Raw genomic sequence first — 17926 nt, 5'->3', positions numbered from 1 at the left:
TCTCCCCCTGTCACGTAGATGAGAAAAATACAAAGACGTCTGTTTTACTCCAACTTCCCTGTCAAAATAAAAGCACCCTGACAGCGTGGATTTTGTGCTTTTAAATATGGAAATATAGTACTCATAGCAGCAGGCAGTGACGTTACAACAGTGCTGTATGTTTGAACACCACAAGCATGAAACACGCTGCAGCTCGGCGATGCTGCCATCACGCACTGCTGACAAGAGCGGTAAGACTGAACCAAAAGAGTAAATTTGTGGGCCTGACTGCTAAAGGAATAGCTAAAAGTTACAGAAAAGCTCAGGGGACCATTTCCTACAGGGTCATGACTTCACGCGAGCCCTTTTACAGTGTATATAGTCATTGTCACTTTTGATATTTATATAGCTTCTCTTGAGAAAACTATTGGCAGAAATTCCCTCACATTACACTTTACAGTCAACCCCATAACGTTTGTATAATACGACATACCACCATGTATGCAGTAGGTACCCCACATACACATTAGCGTCTCAAGTTAGTTACGATGTTGTCAATATGTAAAAATGATGTCCAAATCAATATAACCATTGTAATAAACCAAATTTTCCATTGATGCTGTGATATCATTTCAGTCACTCAAGTCTTAGCGTGGAGTGCTAGAGTTACATTGATAGCTTCTGCGTCCTCTCAAAGCCTTGTTTTTGTATAAACACAACCCCCAAAAAAAGAGACCAAGGTCTTCCCTTTTTCTCTTTTCTAATCCATCGGTCTTATATCACTCAGTCACAGTTTAGTCAGAATCCCTCAGTGTCTTTCACAGTTGATTGTTTGAGCTCTGACTCATCTCCTCATTTATCTCACTATTGATCTGCTATCAACCGCTGTTTACCTTTTTTCCACCCCTCCCACCTCCTCTCGCTCTGGTGAGACCTACTTTAGACTTCTCCATTTCTGGCCCTCTTCCACCTCTGTGTGTCCCCTCCCTCTCCTCTTCAGAGATCTGCTAATGTCTCGCCTGTGATAAGAGGGAGTACAGAGGCCTTTCTCTCTGTCATCATTTATTCATCCAACCACTCGTCCCGAGAAGCACTGCCAGGCCTGTGTGTTCTTTAGATTGCAATCCAGAAGTGATTCGGGACGAACAAATCGGCTCTCACATGACTGACGCATGCTGTAACAAGATTCTTAGCAGACATACAAGAGCCACTAAGCCTGTCTAAGCCCAGCTGTAGGTTTTTATCAGAGTTGCAGATTGAGTGAAATATCACAAAATTTAGAGAGATGTAGTCCGCAAAGGAGAGTTGGTCTTTAAGAAGCCAGTGAATATTTAATTTAACACAATACTGTACAACTCATTTCATTCTTTAATTTCATAGGTATAAAAATATATAACAACATTTAAAAAAGAGAAAGCAGTAGTGTTTTAATGCTGCAGACCCACTCTGATGTAGGTATTGAAAATCCTTGAAAAGTCATGAAATGTTCCAGCAGGCCTGCGGTGTGCACACTTCCCTCCAGTATCCACACAATGGTTTTTTAGTTGGTCTCATCATGACCATTCAGTTATTTTTCTAGACCCCAGTCTCATGAAAATGATTGAAAGTGGGAGTGCAGATGTTTTTCTTCCTTCCACTAGAGGGTGATGGTTATATTTGTCTGTTTGCTTTGCCTACCACCAACACACAAGTTGTGCCCGAAAGCCGTACAACATAGACGACTAATTATAAGCAGGTTTTGAGTATGTTGTGTTTACTTGTGTTGAGTGACAAAATGAATTGTATCCAAAACAGTCAGTGTGCATAAAAAAACTGTTTTAAAAACTGTTTTTTTCACTCAGTGCATAATGGAGAAAAACACACAGCTGGAAAAAAAGTTCATTGTGAATGGTAGTAAAACGGTTCCAGGATCATCCCAGAAAAAAAATGCTTACAGTTTTATGTAAAAAAAAAAAGCTGTCTCTTTGTTTTATTTAATTTGTGGCATTTTAAAGTTGCAGTTTTGTCATATCGGAAGGTGAAAGTATTATATAAAATGTGTCAGCATCAATACAAACTGCAGAAACTGTGAACTTACAGTGAAGGTCACAGAACCAAAAAACAGAATCTTTATTTCTTGCTGAGAACAGATTCCTGTGGGTCGCTTCCTCTCTGGTGTGTCTGATTAAAAAAACAATCAGTAACATGTGAAGTACAAACCCAGTAGAAGAAGTAGTAAACGATCTGATGGATAGTTATCTAAACATTAACATTAGGCTCTGATGTTTACAGTTGATAGAGAAAAATAATAAATTCAATTTTCAACCCTCGAACCCTGGAAATGACGCTATGATAACAATTTATAATCTGTCACGTAGCTCCTGACACAATAACAAAATAGCAACACAGTATTTTCCTCCATTGTAGATTTTATAGATTTTTGTCTCTGCTATAACGGCCTGTTCCTAAGATTGTTTTGACATGGTATAGTGGGGGATACAAAGTTCATTACTGTCTATAAAACCATCAAAGCTTCTGTAAAAATGGGGAAACAGATTACGTCCTCCAAAAAACAGGTATAAAACCAGGTTCGTGTATTAGTCCAAGACTGTTACATTAACGACAATCTGGCAAAACCACAAAGTTTAGACAGGCGATCGAATTTTATTTATATTGCACGTCATGAAAGGTAAACTTAGTGTGCTTTACATTAAAAATGTATACACTTAACCAAATATAATAAGGAGCCCACATTCACCCCACAGACCTGAAGCCCACACATGCAGACATGCTCAGACAGTCAGACACACAAACATAGTAACTCATTTCATGACTGAAAAAAGGGAACATTTTCAGTTTGCGTTTGAATAAAGATTCAGTTGTGACAGATCTCTGGTCATCAGGCTCAAGTACCTTCATCAGATCTAGATCTTATTTTAGGTGAAGTTACAGGTTAAGTATTTATGACTACTGCCCAACAACAGGATAGAGAGTCTGCAGTAGTTGAGCAGGTCAGAAGTGCTTCAAAGACAACCCGTATGAAGAAATAAATCTGTATTTTACTGTGCGCTAATTAAGTACTTTAAGCAGTGGAGTACTATGGTGGTCTTTGTTTGTACATGTAAAGATGCTTACCACTGTGTGTTTGATGAACTGGTTTATGTTTCCTCTGTTAGATACTTAAATTAAAGACTTTCTGTTTGTTGATGACCTAATTTTGGGGGCCTTATCTCACTGGTTGGCAGGATTTTATTTAGATGAAACTGTGGAGTAGGTGTTGTCGATGTAAAAGTTAAACCTTTGACCAGTAACACTCACGCGAAATAAAAATGCATTTCCTTATTGTGGTTGGACTGTGGAATGCTGATGTATTTCTTTTACAACTTTAGTCCATGACCTGTGTCTGTGCGTGTGTGTGTGTGCGTGCGTGCGTGCGTGTGCTCAGTGGTTTCAGCAAAGCCCCAGTCGCCCAAGCTGCCAAACCGTCACTCTCGACTCAGCTCCTTTGTTGAGGTGACTGCAGACGGCTTGACCAGTGAAACCAAAAAAACAGGCAAACGCAGTGGACACCTCGAGCTTCAGTGGAATGAAGACCTCACCCTGTGAGTTCACAAACACACAAGCACTGACTTTTTTACAGTCCTGTATGTTATTGTCTTTAAACGTGTTTGGGCAATTATACTGAACATTAAAAAATCCACTGCATTCACTCCGCTCTAATGTTATGCTCAGAAGTTCAGCTGGCTCCTCTGTAAAAAAATTAGTTTATTAAAAGTGAAACTCAGATTATTTCATACATTTATTGAAGTGAAAATGATTTGATTGATCTACTGATATTCAGTTGTTGTATTTTTGATGATTTGTGTTTGTGTGGCCTCAGTTGATAATGTGCTCATGTCGCCTTGTTTTTTCGCAGTAATGTGACACCTCAGAGTCGTCTGGATCTGAAGCTATGGAGCTGTCACACCCTGAGGAAGGAGCTACTGGGCAGCGCCACCATAGACCTGCTGGATACACTGCGCACACACGATGGCAAGAGTAAGGACACACACACACACATAGAAATCACAGTATATATTTAGGAAATATATTTTTCATTCACAAAATAAGAAGAGAGAATTAAATGACAGAGGAAAAGTAAAAAAAAAATTGAAGAAGAAAAGTGTCCCCCTTGTGTCTTATAAAGACTTTTATTCTGACGCCCTGAAGGCCACACTAAACACCCTCCTTTCCAAATATTGCTCAGTTTATGACAAAGTAGGTGTCCACAAAATACAGACAAATACTTAAGTTTACTTTACAAGTTGTGAGGTTTTCCCTTGAACATGTGGAAGACTCACACAAAACAACAGCGGGGACGTTTTTACCTGGCTCCCTTTATTTACACAGAACAGCATCATTTTCATGTATTTACAGGAAATGATGACCATCTGAAGGTTAATGGCATGTTAATATCACAGCGGTCATGTAATGTACTAACTCCTGACTTTATTGGTTGATGAGGATCACTTTAGTGCCCAACAAAACAACTGACTGGCCTGTAACGCTTTAGCAAAGAATATGCTGGATTCCAAATTGAGACAATAGAAGCCATAATTTCTTGACCAAATTGGGAGACGCCTTTGAGTTTGATGAGGCTTTTTAGGTTAGCTTTGTTTAAGGTATTATTATTTTCAGGTGATGATACACTAATGAAAACATACTCATCATATTATATTCCATTTCTGTCAATATAACCCCCCTAATTCTACACATTGGATATATAAATCTTTATCTTTGGAAGAATCAAACACCTCATACTATTCCTCAACAAAATCCCCTCCATTATCCCGAGCCTCACTTAGCTGACAAATTCAGGTTTCCCCTGAAAATCTAATGTTTTTTCAAAATGATGACTAACTTGGAGATATGCAAACAATTGTGCTTTTCTAATGAACTGCCAGCAGCAACTTCCTGAAAGCTGTCTCATTCTGTGTTGGAGGAGACTGAGCAATATGGTGTGTATCCCCCCTGTGGTCCATTGCTTAAACCTGCCATGACTGAATTTCCCATCACATACCACCAACCTTAAAAGATGTGCATTACAGGGTATTCAAAATTTCAAACACTTATAACATGAGAGTTTTAATATTTACACTAAAACTACATTTTACCTGAATAAAATACAGTTATAATATTCAAATCTGGCAACATCCTGTCATAGAATAAGTGAAATGTAAACAAGCAATCTGTGCCATCTTTCAGCAACTTTCTTGACTAGTTTTTATGAAACAATGAGCACATTTACATGCACAAAATAGTCCAGTGTTTGCCTTTATTCTGAAAAAGACAATATTCCTACTAAACTGTTCACATGGCTAATGAAAAAAAAATTCCACTAATATTCCCATTTACTTGCTGCTGTGCATACTGCTATAACATGCCCTAACGTGCCATTTATCGTGTTAAAATATGGAAAAGTAGAAAAGCTGGAGCTGCTTGTCATTTTGCTTCTTTGCATCAAAATAGGGTTTTTTCAAAGTTTCCCATCAGTGGCGGACTTGTTGGACTATTTGAGCTCAGCCTCCCTCTTTTAGCCCCTCAGCCACCCTCTTGAAAAGGTCGGCACTGGGATATTTGCGCATGTCCAAAAACCTGCTAATATCCAAGTATTTCATAATGTTTAAAAGCAGATGTGTTTATCCTTCCGATCAAAAATGTGGGCTTATCTGCAATCATTTCTACATGAGCCCCGCAAACTGTTGGGGAATTGGGTTGTGTACGATGGATCAGTGATGACGCACAGAGCCGAGTGTAAACAGATGAGAACTGCGGTCAAAAAAAACCCAATAGTCTGTATACATACCCAAATAATACTCCTAAACCTGAATAATACTGAAATACTGTCTTAATCTAAAAATGCCCAATTCAGAAAAAAAGGCCTAATTTGGAATATCCAAAAAGAGTATGCATGTTTACATGACCCTCCTCAAATTCAGAAAATTGTTATATTTGGAATAATAGGGGAATATTGGTGTGCATGCAACCGTAGTCTGTTTAGTCAGTAGTGGATGCAACAGTTTTAACTTCTTGACACTGAAGTGGCACGTGTGCCTCTGAAAGCACACTGAAGAGAAGCGCCACAGCAGTGTTCATAAAGATCAAATGTTACTCAGCTCTGGTGGCGAGTCTTTGCTCCGGTCACAGAGGATGTCCGATTTCCTTGCTTCCATCTCTCCTCCCTCCCTCCCTCCCTCCCTCCCTTCAACTCTACCTTTCTTCTGCCTCTCCCCTCCACCTGTGTCTTCTGCTTTCTCAACCACTCATCCTCTCTCTCTGTCGTTCTTCCTCCCCCTCTAGTGGAGAACGTCCAGCTAAGTCTGGTGCTGCAGACGGAGAACAAAGGCTCGGTTGTAGCGGGAGGCGAGCTCAACGTCTGTCTGGACGGCATGGTTGTTGATCTGGGCACATTGCCCAATGGCAGCACGGCAGCAGACAGTGAGTCCCGCCTTTACCGCACACACACACACACACACACACACACACACACACACACACACACACACACACACACAGAAATGAAGGTAATAACACAGAAAAGCACAGAGAAGCACCAACTGCGGCAATCTCACTGTGGCCATGTTCACACACATAAATCACTGCTGTTGTGTGATTTTCATGCTTGATGGAAAATAGAGAACTCCTTTTAAAGAGTTGATACTGTGTTGAGTTTAGTAAAAGAATATGAAGCCAAAAAAAAAAAGATAACAAAAATACACCCTCATTTTCCACCTAAAAACACAAGAAAAGGACAAAAACACCACCAAAATATTATTTAGAAAATAAATGTGAAGAAATGATGTGAAAGTTTAGAAATCTTGTGACAAAGTAGATTGAATCCACAAAAAATGCTTCAAAACACTCCAACCAAGCTGACACCAAAAAAGGTTTCTTGGCATTTTGAAATATAAGGTTGTTACTTGTCAGTGAAGATATATGAAAGGGAACATGCACACACACTGTTTTACCACAGAAATCCAGACAGCTTGTCAGTACAGAATACACCTCAATATTAAGCAGTTTCTCCTTCTCTCATTCTTTCCCTTCCTGTCTCTCTTAAATGTTAATATTGCGCAAAAAAACATACGCACACATGAATTTGTTCGTACAGTTGGATGCTTGTGTGTCTCCACCCAGGTAATGAGTGTTTTCCCCACTTGGAAAAAGTCAGAGGCTTTACATTGTGTAAATGAAAACTTTCCAAATCTGCTCTTACCCACATGGTTTTGAATTAATGGTGTTTTTGCCAATATACATTTTGGTCTTTGTTACGGTGAAATCAGGCCTTCTGTATTGTGGAGGTGGTCACAGAGTGTAATTGTACAATTGTATAACAGAATACTGTTATTATTTGATCACTTAAAGTTGAATTCATAATTATATTGAAGTGAACTAACACAGATTTACTGAATACATGAGGTTGATATTCTTTCTTTAAATCTGATCTGGCCTCAACTAGGGCTGTAGGATATGTCAAAAAAAAAGAATACTGCAATTGTGACGTGCATCTTTGGTTCATCTCTAGGGACCGCTGTACTCAGTGGGTCACAGAGGAGAGTCTGACCATTACATCGACATGGAGATGTTGTATGTCACTTCTAGCTGATACAGATATCTTGGTGTCATGGCACATTTTAGCTTATAAGTAAATACAAGACAGAAATGCTAAAAATAAGTCTGAGGTAATCATTTTCATTGTTAAATGTTTATATTAACATCTAATTGTGATCACTTTAATATTTTTTTTTACCAGTGTCAGCCTCAGAAAAAAGGCTGTAATACCAAGTGATCATCAGGGAACTATCAGAGATTATGATACCTTTTAATCTTAACTATGTGAAGAACCAGTTTTCTCCAGTATTCAATCTTAAATTACGTTAGCAGAGCAAAGTTATTTCTAAAAATCTCCCACTTCAGGGTTTCTCCGTGGGACTCTAATGTTTTATTCTTCTGCTTTGAATATTGAATATTGACCTTTTTCTGAATTTTTTTGATTTGTTACCAGTATTTTTTGTCATTTAACTTTACAAACTGCTGCTTCAAGTGTCTTTCATGCCTCCATGGTAAAGGGAGAATTCAAAAAGGGAGGAAATTCTTAATGATTTGTAGTACTCAGGGTCCACATTTAGCAGTCCAAACCTCATTTTACAAACCCACACAACTTTTGCAGTATAATCCAAGTCTCATTTATCCCGTCGTAAGCTCAGTGCTTCTCAAACACATGCATTCTTGTTAAACATTACAATATAACACACTTAGGCCTACCTGTATTAATATTAGCTCCACTTGAGCAGAATTAAAATGCACACACATGCCCAGGTCCACAACTCAGCCGTGCTTCGGACAGTTTGTACTGACGTGTTTCAAATTGTAAAGTTTTAGTGAAAATGTGTTTGGGAAGTACTGAACCATATAAATGAGACTTGGATTACTGCAGGAATTGTGTGAGAGTTTGTAAAAGGATCTTTTGATATACTGTAGCTCAATGAAGAATATTCACCTTATTTAGATCCTCTGTGGAGGCAAGCAAGAAATACAGAGTTTTCTTTATGAATTTAAGGTAACATGCAGTGAGTAAGTGATACACAAATGATCATTTTACAGGTGAAACATTCATTCAAAACCAGCGCAAAATATTGACCGTGTACAGCTGCACTACTGCTCAGCCGTCGCCAACCTGTACTCACTGAACTGTAACACTGACATTAGAGGACCCTGAATAACCATCTGCATATGTTCATGTTCCCAAACCAATATAACATCATTTTTTTAGTTCTTAGAGGAAGGATTTCAAACCCTCCAGACTTATTGACTCTAAGTCAACAGTACTTTCCGTTGCCAGGAACTATGCTAACATTTTACTTTCCTTTATGGTTTGGAAGCAAAAACTAGGTGTGTTTTAACAAATACAGTTACATAGCTGTGTTACTGTTTGTGTGTGTGTGTGTGTGTGTGTTACGTAGAGAGGAAATGGATGCATTGACTTTGGTCTGGTTTATGAGCAGCTTCATCAGAGTCCAGTTTTTTGCCAAGTAGGTCCTTGTATGAGAAAACCTACTTGGCAATAAAGTGGATTCTGATGAAGCTGCTCTTAAACTCATAGCCAAGGCCATGCATCCATCTTCTCTCTTTGTAACACACACACACACACACACACACACACACGCACGTGCAGGCACACACACACACACACACACACACACACACACACACACACACAAGGCTTTTCATACAGCACTACACAGAGCCCACAGTGTTTTCTGCTGAATGAACACAGGGCCAGCAGTAAGGGCCAAGGCTTGCTGCAGCATGGGCTGCATAAATGTGTCTCTTTGTGACTGTTTAGATGTGAGGAGAGGTTAAGAGGAGGTATATTGTGTGAGTGTGCGTGTGCGTGCGTGTGTGTGTGTGTGTGTGTGTGTGTGTGTGTGTGTGTGTGCGTGCATGCGTATGCTGATGTACCACAAGGATAGCAAGATGTAAAGAGATGTAAAATTCCTGTACGGGGGGACGTTTTGCAAGTCCTCACAGGAGGCTAGGGTTTAGATTAAGGTTAAGATAAGACAGAGCTTTGATAGACGTGCCTTCTGGCAAAATCAATGTTTATAAGTGCGGAGGACATAGACAAAGGCAAGGGTTCCACCAATTATTGGCCTGCCTTTATGATGATTGGAATCATTATATTTTAATTGATTTCTAAATAAATGTTTAGTTTAATGTTTGCTTAAAGGTATTAAGCTTTGTGTTGGACTTGTGGAATTTGTGTTATTCTATTTTTTCACACTATGATTTTCATTTTTACTGCAAATATATATTGGTTTTAAATTTCAGTTATTGGCCTCCTTGATTAGTAATAATCAGTATTGGAACTGAGCTTGACGAAACCATATTGGTCAGTTCCTCCCACAGACACACCAGGATTTTTTGCCCATTGCTACTTACTAATACTGTGGGACAATTATCACTTGATGGATAATTTCACTATCAGGAAAGAAACAGCAAATAAGTGTATTTCTTTGTGGAACTATGTCTTTAAAAGTAAGTCCAAGAGTTTGGACATGAGGGAGTGAATGTAATGAGAAAAAAAATGAGATGTCCTCAAAATGTTGTCAAGTAGATGTGTTTGCAGCTCAAAAGTTAACATACAACAGGGTTTGTATGGTCATGAAAAACCTGAAAAAGTCATGGAAGTTTCAAATAGCAATTTCCAATCCTGGAAAAGTTTTGGAAAACGAAATAAATCCTTAAAGCTTTGGAAAAGTAATGGAAGTTTGTTTCACAAAGAAAAAAAAAGTTGCCAGCATTTTTTTTCTTTAAAAATACAACTCCCTGCCTAGTAACAGTTAACAAATTATTTGACATTCCTCCTTCACCGCCCATCATAAATAACATTCAGTTCCCAAGTTGTATTTAAATATTCAGTTCTACCCATGTTCTGAATTTAATATTTTAAAAAGCTGTTATATAGTAATGAAAAAGAATCAATACTCTGTATCGATGTTTTTTTTTAGAGAATGGATGGTCTTTAAAATCTGCCTCTAAGTCATGGCAAAGTCATGGAAATGTATTTGCAAAAAATTGTGTAATCCATGATACACTTAATACAGCCCCCTGTCTGTTTTCTTTACATGGCCTGTTAGAGGTCTCTTAAAAATCTGTGCACACACTCATATAATCACAGACATCAGGCGTGCTTTTGTCTAATTTGTTTCTGAGAATTGCGTAATTGAGCCTCATTGCTTGCAGCTCAGTAGTACAATCGCCTCCTGTGATCCCAGAGCAGTGTGCATGGTAGCGGGGGGGTTTCCTCTCCTGGCTTGCAGGGGCAGGGATGACAGAGGTCATGAGTGTGTGTATATATGTGTGTATTTTTTGGGGGAGGAGAGGTTGGCAAACAGAGGGCTGAAGTGTGCCCTCTGCAACCAGGGTTCCAAGTTGAGGCACTTGTCCTTGTATGTGTGTGTTTTATGGCCTCATGAGTGCAGATGCAGGCGTGTGTTATCGAGCTTGTGTGTTCGTTGTGTGTTTGTAGTTGTGTATGTACATGTGTTTTGCATTCTGCAGTGTGTGTGCAGGCATATGTGGGCTGCCTGAATATATAAAGTGCATAAAGGTGGAAGTGTGTTGCCTTCTGGTGGTGTTAAGGACCTCTGTGTTCTCGCTCTGAACGCACCTCTGTTAGTTTGGAAGTTTTACTCATTTCCCCTGGCAGCTTTTCTGTCATGTGCACGCACACATACACACGCGCACTCCAAGCAGGCTTCATAAACAAACCCTTGTATTGAAAGATGGGGAGAAACAGAAGCCAGAGCAGAAAGATTTCAACTCTGGGAATATTGGAACACTTTGTAAATGTTAGATGCTTACACACAACTTCCCATCCCACAGAGGCCAAATGTACACCTCAGCACACACACTCTCATTCACTGGTGTGTCTGTGTGGACAGTCTAACCCTTATCATCATGCTAGACTTTGTAAATTACGTGACTGTATGTGACAAAGAATTGTGAGTTGCTAACTGTAGAAGACAGATATACTGCCAAGGACAGTGATACTGCTCAATTACAAATGTAAAACATAATTTTCATTTTCTTGTTAAACTTCAAGTTAAACTGGCAGTTTCCAGGGTGTAGACTACACATTGGCAAAATTGATACAGTTATCTATCATGGTAAAGACAATTTGATATCACAATAAGATGTATATACTGCAGTATAGTAAATATCCAGAAAATTGAGAGAAACTTTTTGTGAATGAAGTAATCAGACCATAATAACTGATTTTCCCAACATGGAAAATGAAAGTAATTTCAACACATGATGCAAGAATCATAGAAAAATCTACTATGACTCTAAAGCTCTCCTGCTCACAAATCTGATACTTGCCCACACTGGCCTTTATACAGTGAGTGATATTAAAGGGAAAGCTAACACAATAAAAACAGTAGGACAAAATCTCTGATGGTTGACCAGTTTTTATGCCTCTCCATCCATCCCATTCTTGTAAAAACAATATCTCAGGAACGCCTTGAGGTAATTTCTTAATTAATAGGCACATATATCCACGTGGACTCAAGGATAAACTGATACGATTTTGGTGGTCAAAGTTCAAGGTCATTCTAACCCCATAAAGCATGTTTGTGGCCATAACTCAAGAATTAATGTTAGTTATGTCAAAATTTCACATACATGTCTAATAGTATATACTAATGAAGTGCTAGAATTTTATATCAAAGAGGTAAAAACTGTGACGTCATAATGTTTCTGGCCATTATTCAACACCAGTAGTCAGCAACAGAAGCGGAGACATTTGGTCAGATGCTGTTTAGTGACACTAATCTTGAAACTGTACCGACTGTGTAGATCCTTTGTGCTGCTGGTTTGAAAATAAATGTGAAGTGTACATGTTTTAGAATTTCCAGCATCTTGCCAGCAACATTCATATTTGAAGCATTGTTTACTGTCATGGCTACATATTAGTCTGGACAGACGTTGGCGTTAACTACAACTTGACTGGTTCACGGAGGCATACAACCATGAGGCGGTAGTTCTGGTTATTGTCTCATGGTGTAAAAACACGTCTAATTCAAGTCAAAACCGACACCAAACCACTGATTGGTTGATCATCTAAATTCTCTCTGGAGGTGCACACCAACATATCTGCAGGCTTCTGCACCAGTTCTTTAAGTTTTAATGTATCTTAGTTTGAGCATAGAAAGGGAGTTATGCTATATATTTGTTGCACCATACAATTTGGTCTCAACAAAGCATAGACTGAAGATTAGTGAAGAATTTACAGCTTCCCAGTTAGTTCTTCTTGTAAATTGTTTTTAGGGTGGAACAGATAGAAAGACAATAAGAACCAATGTTAGATGAGCTGCACATTGCCCATGACAGACTATAGTCCATACGTTTCATTTACATTTATAATGACAGTGACATGCTTGGTTTTTATTTGACACAAGTGGGATTTTATGCTGCTTTCAACTGAGATGAGAATTTAAGATGACACCACTGTTAAATGACTTCTTTGACTTTGGCTAAATCTTTTTGCCAAAATGGCACGTTTCCAGTGTTCTGTTGATGTCATATATGAGCATACCTGTGTTAACAGCCGTCTTAGGCATACAGTTGGTGCAGTAACTAACAATTAGTTGAATAAAACAAAAGAGGTCAAACGATCTCTTCTGGCTTCTCAAATGTGAGGATTTTCTTCTTTTATATCATTGTCAAATACCTGCAGGTTTTGCACTGTAAGTCAGACAAAGAAAATAATGTAAAGAGTTCATGTTGGACTCTGCTGTACAATTTTCAACATCTTAATGACTAGATGATTAATTGATTGATCAAAATAGTTTATCAACACACAAACAACCGTGAAAGGAATTAATTACGTGCAGTCCTAAATTAAAGTATAACATTTCTCTTTCTTAGCATTCATTTATAGATATCTCACTGTGAGAACTGGGGTTACACGTGTAACCTAAAGTTTCCTTAACAGCTGTTGAACCAAAATGTGTTCACTGTTATCTTTAGTCATGTCTATTTGTTGAGGTGTTTCTGTGTCTTAAGGTGGTCGCTAACTGGAAATTCTATTTTACACACTCACTCATGAACATGTGCACAAACACACACCAGACCAGTAATTAAACCAGTGCCATTAAGAGGGAGGGGTGATGAACTCAGTGAGCAGGCTATGACACAATGGTTTCTCCTCAAGACCACTGTTTATTTTTCTGTATGTCCATCGGGTCTGCTCACAAGAAACCCTTTCATAGCCATAAAACGGCACTGTGTGTGTATGTGGGTGTGTGAGGGAGAGAGAGAGTCAAAGAGAGAGAGAGAGAGATGACCTGTTTGCTTTACTTAAGATAGCAAGTTATATATGTGTGTAAATTTGGATACTGTTTGAGGCTGTCATGCCTCCGGCGTGAGCGTCTTACACATTGGAAGGTGCTGTGTTTGTGTGTGTAAAAGAGAAAGTGAGTGTTAATGAAAAGCATGTTAAAGGCCTGTGGTTTTCAGTCACAGTCGGGACTGAGCGTATAGTCACACATTCCCTCACACCACGAAGACCGCATGCCACTACACACACACACACACACACACACATACACACACACACACACACACACACACACACATACACACACACACACACACACACACACACACACACTGAGCAGCACAGACTACATAGTCCATGTAAGGATGAATGGTCTCTATTAAACCACCAACTGTACATATACCACATGTTTCAGGTCTATATGGATTTGATTATTCAGGATTTCTTCACAAAGAGGCCTGAGCCTCGCTATGAGAAGTGTCTCATTTTCGACACAGCTGCGGAGAGGACCAGTGTAATGTTCAAAGTGTGACAGTAATTGTTGCTGAGTGAGCTGTAGTGTTGAGTCCTTTTAAAGTTTCAGCCAGCGTAGCAGCCAGACATCAACCTTTCTGTGACAATTTTCATAGCTCCTGCGATAATGAAAAACCTGGCAAAGTCATGAAATTTGCAAATAATTTCCAGGCCTGGCAAAGCTTTGGAAAAGTCATGGAATTTTGTTTCACAAACCTGTATAATGACATATCAAGGATGGTTAGAAATTGGAAAATCGAATGATAATCTGTTTTTACATTTCCTGGGTGTCATAAATGGTATGATTTTGGGTGATTCTCAAAGAAAAAAATGCCTTTTTTTCATTTGACATATTTCTGATTGTTAAAAGTGGTCCCCAATCAATAAATCAATATGTTCACTTCTTTCCTTGGTGGTTTGCAAGAAAATACATTTTTATTAACAAATTCAAGGTAACACGACATGACTTATAGATAAATGTTCAGTTTTGGGTGAAGTATTCTTTTAATAGTCCATTGTGAGTCTCATTATTTAATAGGAGTGTAATGTTGAATCAACAAATCACCCTTTTAAGATATTTTTTAAGATAATTTTTCTCTTTTGTTTTGTAGCATGTTTATATTGATTATTAGCTTGCTCCAAGTCATCCTGCTTTTTTTAGTGTATAATGTTATGGCCATATAGATGTGTTGTGCATTCCTTTAGGCTTTGAAATCTAACATGACATTTTTGGTATATTTGTAAACATTGGGATCCCTGAGGGTATGTAAAGAGTAATAGGTTAGATCCTAAAAGCCTGATTTATATTTAAGTGAAAATATCGTGGTACATAAATACGAAAGCAAAGATTTACCTGGTATCATCAATCTTGAAACAGCAAACACTGTATACGTGTCTCTCCACTGATTGACATAATAAATTGTATGTTTTGTGATTGAGAGCTGGATATTAGCTGGTTGTTTGTGTCCATACAATGATGATGTTTTGTGTCTTTGCAGAGATACTACAGTCAGACAGACCCAACCTGAGGAGGACACAGAGTGAGGAGACCCCCAGTACGGCTGGATCTCAAAGCAGGTCCGGACACGCACGCACACACGCGCACACGCACACACGCACACACGCACACACGCACACAAACACTGAAAACTAGCTTTCAAGGCATCTATATTCGGCAGTGTACATGACCCTGCTGGTTTCAGATCTCTGCAGATATTGTGGTATAATAATAAGAATAATAGCACAATAATAAACTTGCATAACCTTTTTCTAAAACACTGTTTGCAAAGTGCTTATGTGGAAAACATAAACTCGAGGCATAATTGTAATCAAAATAAATGAAAGAAAAGAAAAGGTTCGAGTGAAGGAGGCCTGTGCCAGTATGGTCGACTGAAGCACTTATGCAGATTGCCAGCATGTTATTCCCCCCAGAATGTGGTCGCAGACGCTGCTCTCACTGGCTAGAATGGTAGTGGGATAATAAATAGTGGAGCAGACTGCATTTATTTCAAAGCTTTGCGGTGGGGGTGCATGGGGTCGGATGGTATTTCCCTCTAAACATTGTAGGGGGGCATTAAACACAGTTCAGCCAAGAGCCCAAACCGCCGCTGTCATGGAGAAGCAGTCAACATCTCCATCCAGTTGTGTACGCACAGACGTAGAGGAGAAGTGAATTCTGTCGTTCTCCCATGACGAGGAGCTCAGTGTCCACGTAAAAGCACATTCAAAAGGATATACACACACACAAGCCAAGTGTCAGTGTCAAACGGTTGCTTCCTTCCTCTGCTGCTACTTCTCCTTATTGTGGCGAATGAGCAGAGCACAGCCCCTTAATCCGGTTTGCTGTTGACGCTCCGTCCAAATTCGGCCTCAGCATTCCTCGGTCCTGGGGAGGGAAAGCCAACATGTCTTTCCTTGTATAAAAGTTCTTGTCGGAAAAGCAAAGTTATATTTAGTGTTAGGAAAATATGAGGTTCAGAGAACAAAACACCAACACCTCTGTGTGATTTTTGTGTGCCCGTGTTGTCCGTGCGCACGCTCGGTCATGTGCCAGGTCTGTTCCCCTGAGTCAGGAACAACAATAGGTCTAATCAGAAGTTGTCAAAAAAAAACAACCCAAAGAACTGTGGGTTGATCTACAGCAGGAGCATATGAAAGACAGTCACAGAACGAGTAAAACACAACAGTCATGCATGTTTTTTCCCGCACAGCAAGTGCACATGTTGATGGTTCTTTGTCATCTCTTTCCTCTGTCTCTTCACACCTCCCCCCTGCCTTTCCTCATCATCCCCTTTCTTTCACTTTCCCCCCTCATCTGCCATCCTCTCTTTCTCTGTCTCTCTTTGTGTTTCTCTTTCTTCTGGCAGAAGTAACAGGCACTCAGTAGGAGGTTCGCAGGGCGGCTCCCCAGGGTGCTCCAGGGGAGGCTCTCTGACTAACGGGGAGCTGAATGAGGAGCAGATCCCCGGGCCGGGCTCGTCTGCTCGCCATCGGTCCTCCAAGAATCACGTCAGCCCTGGAAGCAGCACAGGTATAGGAAAAGTCTGCTAACTTTGTTACTGTGGTAAACTTTGTGTGCTGACTTTAGCTAGTGTACACACTGTACACTGATGTCTAAATCCTGTTAGAGTTTGACTCAGATCTGTTCGAAACTGCTGATAGTAATTTATGCAAATATTCTGTATCTTTGAAGGCGCACAAAAATACAGTCTGACTGCTGCATAGTAAGAAAAAAAATCACATCTGACAAAAAGCTGAATTCTCTCTTTATGCTGTGCTTATTGAAAGTTATGTAGAGTCAAAATCTGTTTTCAGAATCAGCCGAAGGTAACGTCTTCTGTTTAGACAATAAATTACATGTCAATCGGTTATGAATATTCTATCGACCGAATCACAGTTTTTATTTACATTAACTTCTGGGTAGAAAACCGCCACTTCATGTACATATAATCAAATGGCACTGTGCAAACTCCACCTGAAAAAAATACCCACCTCAAAATTAAATACCAGTTTAAGTATACGCTAGACTTGGAATATTTCACCACTTTACCTTACTGTAAAACAGCCCTTGTTGACGTAGATTTGAAGCTGTTATATTAACAATACCAGACTCCACTGAGAAAAAGTAATTTTACTCCACAGACTGGCAGAGCTGCTGCTCTACCACTGCCTCAGTCAGCTATTTTATAAGGTAAATTAGAGCAAATATTCAAATATAGTGTATACTGAAACTGACATTAGGTGGCTAAAATGTGTTTTGCTGTGGCTCCATCCACAGCAGTACATTGCTAAGCTTCTGTGTCAGTAAATTTTGTCTGTCAAAAATGTTGGCAAAGCAACACGGTTCATAAATTAAGAACAACAGAAACATCAGATAGGTCAGACCACAGTGTTTAACCCTATAACATTCTATGTTACAGAAGTGACTTTTGTTGTCAGCGCTATGTCAGGTTGATTAGGTCTGTTCTCTCTCTCTGATGTAGTCTACATCCACTCAGAGTAGCACACATGCATACTTCATACAACAACACCAAATAAGCAGAATCAACCCCCCAATTGCAATTCTTTTTG

General features: G+C 39.3%; 1 protein-coding gene across 2 annotated transcripts in view; it reads left to right on the top strand.

Moving 5' to 3' along the window:
* The window catches only part of wwp2 (WW domain containing E3 ubiquitin protein ligase 2), a 60322-nt gene that overhangs the window by 3688 nt on the left and 38708 nt on the right, over positions 1-17926 (top strand). For both annotated transcript variants that reach the window (XM_042495627.1, XM_042495626.1), the window contains exons 3-7: positions 3404-3560; positions 3875-3996; positions 6298-6435; positions 15355-15433; positions 16723-16886. In XM_042495627.1, coding sequence (XP_042351561.1) covers positions 3404-3560; positions 3875-3996; positions 6298-6435; positions 15355-15433; positions 16723-16886 — 660 coding nt within the window. The remainder of the gene's footprint in view (positions 1-3403; positions 3561-3874; positions 3997-6297; positions 6436-15354; positions 15434-16722; positions 16887-17926) is intronic.

The sequence above is a fragment of the Plectropomus leopardus genome, chromosome 11 (genome assembly GCF_008729295.1).
Source record: "Plectropomus leopardus isolate mb chromosome 11, YSFRI_Pleo_2.0, whole genome shotgun sequence".
Classification (NCBI taxonomy): Eukaryota; Metazoa; Chordata; class Actinopteri; order Perciformes; family Serranidae; genus Plectropomus; species Plectropomus leopardus.
Note: the sequence above shows the minus strand (reverse complement) of the source record. Positions and strands in the feature narration are given on the sequence as shown.